Source organism: Calliphora vicina, chromosome 2 (assembly GCF_958450345.1).
Source record: "Calliphora vicina chromosome 2, idCalVici1.1, whole genome shotgun sequence".
NCBI classification, from domain to species: domain Eukaryota; kingdom Metazoa; phylum Arthropoda; class Insecta; order Diptera; family Calliphoridae; genus Calliphora; species Calliphora vicina.
In genome coordinates, this window is record NC_088781.1 from 6,730,114 (window position 1) to 6,743,019 (window position 12,906).

General features: G+C 28.1%; 2 protein-coding genes across 2 annotated transcripts; both read right to left on the reverse strand.

The window, feature by feature from the left end:
- Positions 1–2,326: 2,326 nt before the first annotated feature.
- LOC135950946 (RUS family member 1) lies at positions 2,327–5,812 on the reverse strand. The gene is made up of 7 exons (XM_065500480.1): positions 5,198–5,812; positions 4,928–5,113; positions 3,761–4,060; positions 3,547–3,697; positions 3,319–3,475; positions 2,922–3,255; positions 2,327–2,830 (listed from the first exon to the last, which is right to left on the reverse strand). The coding sequence occupies exons 1-7, from the start codon at positions 5,262–5,264 to the stop codon at positions 2,769–2,771; spliced, it is 1,257 nt and encodes a 418-aa protein (XP_065356552.1). The 5' UTR covers positions 5,265–5,812; the 3' UTR covers positions 2,327–2,768.
- Positions 5,813–12,055: 6,243 nt separating this feature from the next.
- On the reverse strand, positions 12,056–12,906 carry LOC135949827 (antigen 5 like allergen Cul n 1-like). Its single transcript, XM_065499265.1, has 4 exons — positions 12,760–12,906; positions 12,426–12,704; positions 12,228–12,352; positions 12,056–12,161 (listed from the first exon to the last, which is right to left on the reverse strand). The coding sequence occupies exons 1-4, from the start codon at positions 12,904–12,906 to the stop codon at positions 12,056–12,058; spliced, it is 657 nt and encodes a 218-aa protein (XP_065355337.1).

A 12,906-nucleotide genomic window follows, 5' to 3' on the forward strand; every position in this document is an offset into this window, starting at 1 on the left:
ATAATCAAAAATCAGGAAAAATAACAATGTATGTAGTTCAAAACACAATTGAGTTTCATAAATAAGGCTAATTAGATTTAATTAGAATACTTCATTCACCTTAAACAACAATAGCTTTTCAAAATTATCATCTGAAAGAGATCCACGTTTAGGGATGTTTAGAATAGAGGCGTACGAAAATAATCTTTCAATACCAGCTGACGATGGTAACGGCGCATTATATTTAAAGGAAGACTCTTTAACCGTCGATTAATTATACTGCATACTTAATGACATTGAAGAATCTGCTAAATATGCTGCGAATTTCGCGTCGGAGTTGCAAATGAATTGCTAATTTTTTTTCTAATTCGTTTGAATTAATTCAAAATCTTGTTCAATTCAAATGAATTGTAAATGAATTGAATTAATTCAAAATCAATTCAATTCATTTGAATTGGAAACGAATTGCAATTCATTTTTACCAAATTCATTTGAATTAATTCAAAATCAATTCAATTCATTTGAATTGGAAACGAATTGCAATTCATTTTTACCAAATTCATTTGAATTGACTCAAATTTCATTCAATTCATTTTTTTGTGTGAATGATTCGCGAATTAATTCAAAAATGAGTGATTCATTTACAGCTCTGCTAGATACGTAAGGCGGAAAAAGATTTTGTCTCTTTGACCTTCAGTATCTCGCGTAGCGGACATGTGATTTTAGTTTACTTTAATTTTTCAGTAAAATCATTATTTGAATTGATTGGAGCATGAATACTTTGGGAAATCTAAACAAATATGTAGCTAAAACTTAAAACAATAATTGGAAGCACTTATAATTGTGATTTTAAACCAACATATATTTACTAAGGATATTTTCTAAAAGCTAAATTTCAACTAAATTGTCTAATAATTCGTTGTTATAATTTGTGATTTGAAAGGTTTTCTGCTAAATTTAAATGATAAGTACATAAAATAGTTAATTGCTAATATAAAATACTTAACTACGACTGAAATAAAACATGATTCAATTTGATGGTTACAGCAATTAATTAATTTATGTTTAATGTAAATTAATTCAAATGTTAATGGTTGTGAGATAAATGATTTATTTGCATTATTCTTTCATTGTTACAATAATTTATTTGTTACAAATGTTTAATTTTACTTGAGACTCTATAGGTGATAATTATGATAAATTTCGAGAACTCTATAGATAATTTTACCCTTTGCCATTGAATGACTCAAATGTTTGAGTATGTAAGATTGGTGTTAAACAAAAAATTCTTTGTGATGTTAGGATAATTAAAATATAAAAACAAACTATTAATATTAATTTTATTATTATTTGTTTTTAATGTGTAAATTTGTTGTAGCTTTTTTATGTCAATATATTTTCTTGATTTGTAAAGGGATGTAAGAAAATAGTTAATTTTAAAACATCATTCCAATAACGTTTATATAGTAGATTGTATGAGACTGTTTATAGTATGTATATGTTTGTAAGTATGTATGTTTTTTTTTAATATGTAGGGATTTTAATTAAATACATAGATGTTGTTCTACATATGTTGAATGTTTATTTTAATTGAAAGCTTAAATTTAATTTCTACATAATTTCTTAATTCTATATACATATATATTGCTCTTAAAATCGTTTTGCTTTCTGTTAATCTTTAATTAGAATAGTTTTTACTCAATAGGTAGGGAATTAATAAGTGTGTCTTTTCAATAAATTGCTATTCAATTACTCTATACATTTTACACAATTTTTAAGGCAGAAATGTTGCATACAAAATTGGAAGTTTTTATAGAAAATTGAACAAAACATAAGAAATTCCTTAACAATTAAAACTAAACTAAACTTTACAATACACACTATACATTTAACAATATTTAATTAAATAGATATGTTTTTCTATGCATTATATTTTATTTTTTACTGAGCTAAACAACTAAGAAAATAAAATATGTAAATGTTTTAAAATTATGGAATGTGAGAGTTATAGATTTAATAAAATCAACTAAATTATAAATTCAAGACATTGAGAGTACTAATTTAGGAGATTTTTTGAGATTACTTAATAAATATTAAACGGCAATTTAATTAACCAAAAAAGTGAAATGAAAATAGAAATATTTATATTTAGAACCAAACAAGTTTCAGTTTGTTTTTATAATCTTTTACATTAATTTTGTTCAAAATAAAAATCAATGAAAAATTAAAATACAAAAAATACGAAACCATGAGTTAGGACTATGTATGACGTCATATAGAAAATTCATAAGAAAATATTTTCGAATTATGATTTCGAACAAATTCGAACATTTTCTTTTACGAACTGGCCTACGTCAAGGGTACTAAATAAATACAAATATTTCCTTTATTTTCACAAATTCTAAAATGCGGGGGGAAATATTATTAAATGTTAATAATAAATTCAGCTATAAACTAAAAACTAAAGAACTATTTTTTTAATAATATCGATATAATTTATGTTATAGTACTTGCCGGATTTGCAGGTTTTACAGAATATCGTTCCCGTACTCAAAATATCAATTTATTGTTTAATTTCTTCTATATCTGACTAAAACCTTTAAATCTGTCAAGTACTGGAACAGATCAATAAATAGTCTTTAAGCAAAGTACATTTATAAATTATATAATTCTATGCTAAAAAAACTGTTGTTTCATGTTATTATAAATAAAATCATTTTGTTTTATACTTAAAATCAATTTTAGTTGTTTGGTAAATGAAATACTTACTATTAGTACTCATGATAGCTCTAAGCGTTCCAATTCAAACGATATTCGTCTACCATTAGCAAATGTTGCGCGGTCACCCAACCTAGTTTTTTTTTTTTTTTGGGAAATGTAATAAAGTAGAAATATTTTGTAATTTTTACGGAATAAAATAAAAAATTATTCCAAAATTTTACCTTCTTGTTGTGCCAAATTATAAAACTCCTGCCATTTACTTTGTACATCCCAGTATTTTTCCTTAATTTGATTGCGATCTTGTAAATAGGATACGGCAAAGAAATATGCCTTCAAAACATCCTGAGGCATTGATTCGAAGTGGAAATAAACACCCAGAAACTTTTTACTTTCAGCAATGATAAAATGTTCATGCGGATCAAACGACGAAACGATATTATCAATAATATGACTCTGTTGATATTCGTCTATCAAGTTTTTAATGGATAAACCCAAACGTATGTTTAGCGATACGGATACAGTTTGGCCCAATGTAACTCTTTCTAATTTGTTCACCTGAAAAAAATATAACAGATATAAGTAATCATTATGTTGATAAAATCCCATTAAATGACTTACTTGTTGTGGCGTTAGCATTCGCCCAGATCTAAAGAACTCTTCTAAAGCTATCAAATAACGAGATTCGTTGAAAGTTCTTAAACAAATGGATTTAATGGCTTTTAAATTTGCATACAAATGTAATAAGATGACCACGGAAAAAACACCATAAAGTACACTGTAAGAAAGTGAAGGAGTTAAATAAAATTTTCATATTTTGATTAAAGTATGCATAAATGCTTTTCATACCCTGGTGTCTTGATCACAGTCAACAAATATAAACCCAAAAATGAAGCTATCAGATTTACACAAGTTTCTTGCGAACTGTCTTTTGAACTGACATCGGCCAGATTACCACGTACAGCCTGGTGTTGGGTTAAAGCTGCTCTAGTTGCTCCACCTTTAAACATACAAACGTATGATTAAATTTACTTTACACGTATAATAAATCATGTTTGTTTACCTGCTACACCTACTATTGCTTTTAAAACTGTTGTGCCACATAAAATTTGTGTGCCCAAATGAACGTACTTGGGAAGCACATAAATTTCTATACCCATTGCTAAATCATTAAGAAAATCTGCTCTTAAACGCCACTTTTTACTATCTATATCTAATTGGGCACCCTTCCACCAAGAGAACAGTATACGCCCTAAATGTCCACTGCCTTCTTTTAAAATCCATGTGACAGTAGCTGAGTAGGCATTTATGTTTTCGTTGCCAACTCCAAGTCCCTTTAGAATAGCATGTGTACAAAGTGTACCTGTAATGGAAAAGTATGTATTTATATTTTTACAAACTAATGGTAAATATTTACTTAAGTTAGTGAAGTAAATATAATTATTACACATCATAAAACTAGTATTACAAAAATCATAATGTTACCATTCCTCTCACAATATTCATAAAAGTGGATAAATGTGAAAAGTTTTTTTTTTTTATTTCAAAATTGAAATCAACATTCCGAAACCCCCAAATAACATACATACATGATTAATACATTAATATGACTGCTATATTCCAACTTAGGTTACTTTTTAAAATCGAGAAAATCGGTCCACAAATAGCTGAGATATAAGATTGATTTTTTCACAAATATTTAAAAAAATGTTCACCAACTTTTTTCAACATTTCACAAAATTCGAAATTAAGGTCGAAAATTCGAAACTATTTTTGGAAAAATTTTTCAGCTGTTGAAATAATCTCTAGATTATGCATACACCTGATGACAATGAAAATAATGTTTTAAAATTTAAGAATTCGAATTATGTTCGAAAACTTTTAGAGCTGTTAAATCATGTGGATTTAAAAAAATTATTTTAGATTTATTTGAGGCCAATTTCTTAAATTTTCCAATAGAATTTTCATAAATTTTAAAGTATGTTTATCGTAGTTTCAGAATATAAACTTTTTAAGATATTTTCGAATCTATTAGGATCCAGAAAATACTTTTTAAACCAGTACGAATGAATATTGTACAAATTGCAAACTTATACTTATCACCATGGTGAATAATTTTTGGAATTAAAACATAAGAATTTCCATAATAAATATTAATATGATTCGAAAACATAATTTTAAAAATAGCTAATCAATGAATGCTGAATTATTTGTTGATCACAAAACATACCACATATAGTACTACAAAATGCCTGCACCGTATCCCATATTTGATAGGCAGCATAGTCGTCACTCACACTGTCCGGATAACCTTTGGGCAGGAATATTTGCTGGAATAAACGGTATAGAAAGAATTTTTCATGTATAACCGCTTTGTTATCACTCCTCAGTGGTACGCGGACAATTGATTTTTGTTCTGCAACATTTATAACATAATATTAATGACATGTTGTTTATACATACATAATTAATTTAAATAAAGCAAACAAAACACACTTACCGGCTGGTGTAACATAAAGTATTTCTTCACCTCTGGTGCCATACTGTTCACGAAAATGTATTCTCATTCTGGCAGAATTACAAATTGAAATCCTCCACGGTATTATTGATATTCAGGAAAAACAAAGTTTAAGGTCGTCAAATAAACTTTATAACATTTGTTGTAACTTCTCCAACCCTCTGCTATTATAGTCAGGCTAAACTAAATTTATGGAATTGTTTAACTTTAGTGCCAAAAAATATACCTATTTTATGACGGCTCACAAGTTTTATATTTTCGAGTTTAGCAGAAATGTTTTTATTTCTTTGTCAAAGATCCAATTATTTTTATTAAACACTTGACTTAAGGTGGCGTTACTTAGCTGTTGTTTGTTTTCATTACTTTCTACTTCTATTTAAATGTGACCCCTTCTCCAAAAGTGTTCTTCGTTAATTGCCAATACTAGTGGTGTTTTTTGTGCCACCCACACCCTTAACAACCAATAAATGTTTTGTCTATCGTCGTATCGGTATGTCTGTGCGCTGCTGATGTCCTTGCTACCTCTGCTGCGGTTCCTGTAATTTTTTCCAGTTGTATTTTCCCTAAAATTTGCACTTATACTCTAATAGAAAAATTACTTTTATATTTTAATGATTTCTAAAGTATTTATTGACTAGTTATTTTATTTAAAAAATAGTTATACAAATTCTCACAATTCTTGTAAATTTTTTATAAAAAAAAGAGTGTAACTGAAAAATTATCAACCAAATTTTCACTTGTTTTGATGGCAACAAATATAAAACCGAAGTCGAATGGTTATAAAAAGTCAACGGCGTTGTTAAAACAGGGTTGTTTTTGTAAGAGATTCAGTGTTGCTACATATGTAAATAAAAAAAACGTTAAGTTCTTGCATATTGAAAATTTATTTTTTTGGTGTGTGGTTTTGAAATTTTATTATTTTAGTCAGACCGAAACTACCTTCATCATTTAAATACCGTTTAATAATGATATCATTTAATGGCCATTAATGAAGTAATCCAATTTAGAAGTAATACAAAAATCGATTTTTCATATGAAAAAACCCAGAAGTCGATCAGTGATCACTCATATTTCTGACCAAAAATAAATTTTTATCTGAAAAAACTAAAAAATCTAAAATCCTTAATAACTTTGTAAACAAGCGTTTAAACGAGAAAAGGAGCTCTATCTGTGATCACTCATATTTCGTATAAAAAATCCATTTTTCATATAAAAACTCTCAAAAATCTAAAATCTTTAATAACTTTGTAAACAAGCGTTTAAACGAGAAAAGGAGCTCGATCTGTGATTACTGATATTTCGTACAAAATATCGATCCTTCATATGAAAAAAAACCCAAAAATCTAAAATCCTTAATAACTTTGTAAATAAGCGTTTAAACGAGAAAGGAGCTCAATCACTCATATTTCGTACAAAAATAACTTTGTAAATAAGCGTGTAATTGAGAAAAGGTGATCACTCATATTTCGTATAAAAAATCGATTTTTCATATGAAAAAAACCCAAAAATGTAAAATCCTTAATAACTTAGTAAATAAGCGTGTAATTGAGAAAAGGATTTTTCATATGAAAGAAACTCAAAAATGTAAAATCCTTAATAACTTTGTAAATAAGCGTTTAAACGAGAAAAGGAGCTCGATCTGTGATCACTCATATTTCGTACAAAAAATCGATTTTTCATATGAAAAAACTCAAAAATCTTAAATCCTTAATAACTTTGTAAATAAGCGTTCAATCTAGAAAAGGAGCTTGATCTGTGATCGCTCATATTTCTGACAAAAAAATCGACTTTTTACATGAAAAAAAATCAAAAATGTAAAATCCTTAATAACTTTGTAAATAAGCTTTTAAACGAGTAAAGGACTTCGATCTGTGATCACTATATTTCTGATAAAAAATCGATTTTTCATACAAAAAACTTCAAAAATTTAAATTAGTGTTTAATCGAGAAAAGGAGCTCGATCTGCGATCACTTATATTTCGTACCAAAAATCGATTTTTCATATGAAATTACTCTGTAACAACAGTTTTATCGATAAAAGGAGATCGATCTGTGATCGCTCATTCTATAAAAAATAATGTGTATAAAATCTTGTAAATATGTATGTAATAGTGTTTTCTATAAAATAACTTATTAGGTTTCTCTGAGCACATTTCGGGTTTTTAGAAATATGTATATAATTATATCTGCGTAATGAAATTAGGTTGGAGGTAAAAAGTCAGAAGCATCGACATTCTTAAAATCTCAATCGTACCTTTGTTCATACTATAATATAGGTACATATTCCATATTATGCAATAAAAAGCCTGAAACATGTAATTGGGGTAAATTTGGTGTGAATAAAAAATACATACATAAGTATTCGTACAAAAACATAGTTCTTATCGGAAACACGTAGCGGTATAAATCGCCACTACTTTTGAACTTTGTATTCAAAACTGTTTACATTTCATTTCATTCAAATCTTTCTAAAGAAGCAATTTTAATGTTGACACAAATTAGTTATGTATGTACGAATAAAAGTACATAATGACACAATTTATTTCCATATAAGGTTATTTTAACATTATTGCACTTTATGTTGCAGTCAACATCAAGTGTTGCAAGGAATACGAACACATTCAAATCACATTTTGTTTTTTTTTTTGGAAATTTTTAAAATAGCTTGGCTTTGCTTAGAAGCATGTTTAATAACAACCGTTTTCAAATAAATTGTAGATCCCTAAATGGGAATAAAAAAGCCACAAGGATTAGTAAATCCACAATTGTGGCTCATCGATTATCAGTACATTTTCAAAATATCATAACACCAACAAAAAGTCCTCAAAAAGTAATGTATCTCTAACTATATTAGTTTAGTTTTAAAATTAAATACAATTTTAACGTTTTAGTATTTGGATAGCATTAATCATCATTTAGCAGTGTTTCGAGAAATGTTAATAACCATGGGCCAAGAAAAAGACGGTCCTGAGTTGCGTGAAAAAATAAGGAAATTAAGATGTACCCTTCTCGAAGAATGCCAAATTACCGCACAACTATTGATACCCTTGGATAAATGTAGCTCCACGGAAAATCTTTCAATTGAAAATCACCATTACTTAGTAATATTGTTTCATTTGTTGCAACTATTTTTACGCGAATTAACTAAAAGTTACCGTCTTACCCAAGTTTTACCCATGGACATGAACGAATATTTTGGTAATTTCCATTTAATTTACAAGACTTTCCAAACCCACTATTTTACAAATAAAATTTTAAACATTGTTAGAAAACCGTGCTGGACCTTCGAATCTTGGAAATGTAATCAGTGAAATTTTATTGTGCAAACAGATAACACCTGATTTCACTTTGGAAGAACTATCAAGCATTATTTTGGATAGCCAGGAAATCTCCTCACTGTTGAAAGTAATTCAAGAGTTTGTACCTCAAGGTGAGTAGTCATAAGTGGTTTATTTTATTAACGCTGTAAACAATTATCTCGTTTCTAATTCTAGAACTTAATTCTAACATCGATATTCATAATTCTTGGCCCTTGAAACGTAAGCGAACATTATTTTGTTGTGGTTCTCAATCTAAATATTAAAAGTGGTTTAATTATTTGCTATCAAAATTATAACAGTTGTTAATTTAATTAAATGTTACAATAAAACTATAATTTAGATATATTCTGTGGTCACACATATTTCTTATTTTTTTTTTAGTTTTTCTATGGGTGTTTCTTGACTAGGGTTCCTATACTTCAGAATTACAATTTTTATAAATTTCTTGGAAATTTTTGTCTGGAATTATCGGAAATTTCTTTATGCGTTTTCTTATTAAAGTTAGAATTTTTTGCTAATCGAATGATTTCATTATACATATCCATAGATTTCGGTTCTAGCTAGCAACAGTTAGTCAGTTGACAAAGAGGCATTTTTAATAAAATATCCGAATTATGGATGGTAACCGAACTTTAGTCGCGTTGCCAGTTTGGCAACAGAAATTATAGTTGTCAGTTGCCATCTGTAATACCATTTAGGTAACTGACAACGCAATTGAAGTTCGGTTCCCATTAGAATTTTTCCGCAAAATGTTCAATCCCGAAATCCCAGGAAATTGTGCGAGAATTGGCAGGAATTATTTTTCTTAGTTTTATGTGATGTTTTTTGAACTTGACTTTCTCTAAAAGCTCCAAAACAAGTGCAGAAGATTCACAAAAAGATTTATTCCAGCGCTGTCACAGAATTCTACTCCGATCGAAAGTGGAATTATTTTAGTACTTATTTTGCTTTTTCACAAAGAGTAAAACTAAAATTTTTGTAATAAAACCTCCTTCCGTTGAAATGAATTTTGTTTAATATTATTGGGTTTTCTTCAAGTTTTAATTAACATCTTTACTTAATTTTTGATTTAATAAGCAAAACAATGCCAATTTAAAGTTAAACAAGTAAGAGAGCTATATTCGGCTGTGCCGAATCTTATATACCCTTCACCAAATTATACCTTAGAATTTTAAATATTTTTAGGTAACAAAATTTAATTTTTTAATTTTTTAACAAAAAAAAAAATTTTTCGATTATTTCAAATTTTTAAAATTTTTTTAATTTAAATTTTTAAAATTTTTTTAATTTAAATTTTTAAAATTTTTTTTTTAAATTTGAAAAAAAATTTTTTTTGTCTTTTAAATTTTTTAAAAAAAAAAAATTCGGGTTAAAATTTTTTTTCCGATTTTGACCCATAGTTGGTCAAAATATAAAATATAAAATATTTTCTTTTCGAACATAATTAATTGGAATCTAACGAAGGTAGAACAAATTCAAATTAAATTAAAGCCATTTCCATACAAATGACAAATAGTGACATACATATAACCAAAGTCAGTTTATCTCTTTATATCGATACAAATGACAAATAGTCATCATTCTCACGACAGCCTGTTCTTCTCACCGGAATGAGAATGAGGCTGTCAACTCAGCAATCACTGCTGCTATAACAACAACAAATAGTGACATACATATAACCATAGAGAATTATACTTAGAGACGAGACACTCCGGATTGTCAAACAAAAATACAACAAATCTAATGTCTGATACAACAACAAAATACATTGACTAGCATGTATTTTGTTGTTGCAAGAGATAGGTTTTTGACAACAGACTTAGGTTTTTGACAATTACGTCTCGTCTCTATGTTACCCTATGCATATAACCAAAATTAGAAATCCAGTCAGTTTATCTCTTTATATTAAATTTTTATTGGATGTTTTTATTTGTATCCAATTACATTTTAAAACCAAAGACAGTTTTTTAGCCTTTTAAAGAAGTCTACATTCTTAAAATTGAATAATTTGTTGTAGGCGGAAATTCGCGGTATCACGGGAAATTTTCCGGGATCCCTCGAAATGAAAAGAAAAACTCTAGTTGCCTTCCATAATCGACCTATAGTTTTATTTTTTTTATTTTTTAATAAAACGATAGTCTTTATTGATTTTATGTTGATTAAATTAAAACTACAAGAGTGACAAGATCGGTAAAATGCCACTATTATAGCCTTTCAAAAACGTTGGACCAATATTAGACAATCAAATATATTTATATAACATTGCTGGTTTTTAGTTTAATTTAGTATTAAAAAGTTACCGGGAATAAAAAGATTATTTGGAAAAAGTTCGTGAAATTGGGATTCCTATTCATGACATATTTTATACCCTTCACCATGAGTGGTATACACATGTATATAATTTTGTCATTCCGTTTGTAATTTCTACATTTTTTACCTGAATTTTTTTTAAACAAAAAAAATTGTGTTGGTCTTAAATTTTTTTCACTAATAAATTAAAAAAAAAATATTTTTTAGAAATCAAAAAAAAAATTGAAGAAAAACATTAAAAAATTGTTTGCGATAAAATTTTTTCACTAATAAATTATAAAAAAATCGGCTATGGGTTAGAGGTGCTTTGAAGTGTTAATTAAATCGCAAAACCATTGAGAAAGTACTCAAGTCTGTTGCGAGGCCTAATGCGGTTAGGTGATAGACCCGTAAGTTATCTGAAGACTTCCTAAAGTTGTTAAATAGATTTTTATATTTATTACAATAGGATGCTAATATCAATATTTTTGAGAACTTACCAACAGACCGGACAACACGAATAGCACATTTTACTATAATGGACGTTTTCAGATCTGAATGAGTTTATCTTTATATATAATTCTTCTGTACGTGTGTCAGTAAGTGAACTCCTCCTTAACGGCTGGGCCGATTTCGATGAAATTTGTTGTGTGTGTTTGAGTGGTTTAGATTCACAATTGACCTATATAGGAACAATGGACATGGCACCTCCCATACAAAGTAAAAAATTATTATTGCATATCTGGGATACTATTATAGTGGGAGCAAAGACTATAAATATATAAAGATGTTGCACACAGTGTATTTAAAATTGACAAAATTTTATGCTTCTTATTGCTTCTTATATTTATAGTCTTTGGTGGGAGTCTTCAAACTTTGCGTGAGCTATGGCAGAACAACGTTTACCGGGACAACTATTTTTTTATAAATTTTTTAAACTACAACATTAAAACTCTAATAATTGAACAAATTTATAAAACAAAATTGTTTTAAGAAATTTCAGTCTTGCGGTTCAAATATTTCACCTGAATTTGCACATAAATTAATATATGTTTTACTTCTTCCAACACCCCAACGAGAACACCGACCAGTTGGTTTTCCTATTTTATAAATAATTCCTCTCTTGTCGTAGTCATATGAACAGGCCGTGTAATAACAAAATTTGTATGACTCCGCTTTGCTAAAATTTTATTAAAATCTTTATTTATTTATATGCATTAAAATATTAAAATTATGTATCGTACTTATCCATGCAATCAGCACCTAAGGCTACAGCACAGCCTACACGTGAAACACCATCATTTATCATAGTTGTAAATTGCTTTGCAACTTCATAACTTATTAAAGAAAGTAATCAATTTCAATATAATTCGTATATTCAATTAAGTAATAAGTAAACGTACTCATACATAAACTCCTTTGGCATTTCGGTAGGATTTTCTATATTATTCTTCTCATCAAACATTTCCCTCAATGATAAAGATATAATTTCTAATACTGGTTTGGGTTCATTTAAGGCTTTAACTATCTTTTTTAAGAACAACAAAAACATTATTTAAGAAGAAAGTTTAACATTTATCTTATAAAATTAATGAGATTACCAAATTTTGTGCTACATAGGGAAAACGCTGGCTGCCGCGACATGTTGCTTCTCCAGCATTCACCAGTTTTGAGCGATAATGTGATAAAAAGCTCAATTCACTATCCCATAGTAATTCGCGCATGCGAACAGCCATGGGAAAATATATACTATTTAAACTATTTTTTGCCCATCCACCCGCTGTACGATTACGGTAATAATTATGCCAATTTATAAAAGCTTCCTTTACTTTTCTTGTTAAGGGCACATGGGCCAAAAAATCCTTCGATATGTAGGATGGCTAAAATCTTTTTGAGATGAAAATAACTTCCTAATTAATGTCAAACAATAATTACATTTGTTATAGAGTTTTTGCCATCACAAAGCAAATGTGCTTGTCCTCCTCCGCATAATTTGTTTTGTACATCAGCTTGACAATATTCCCAGGATTTGCTGGGATTTAAGAAGACAATTACCAAGAATATGAGTTTTATAACTTTCAT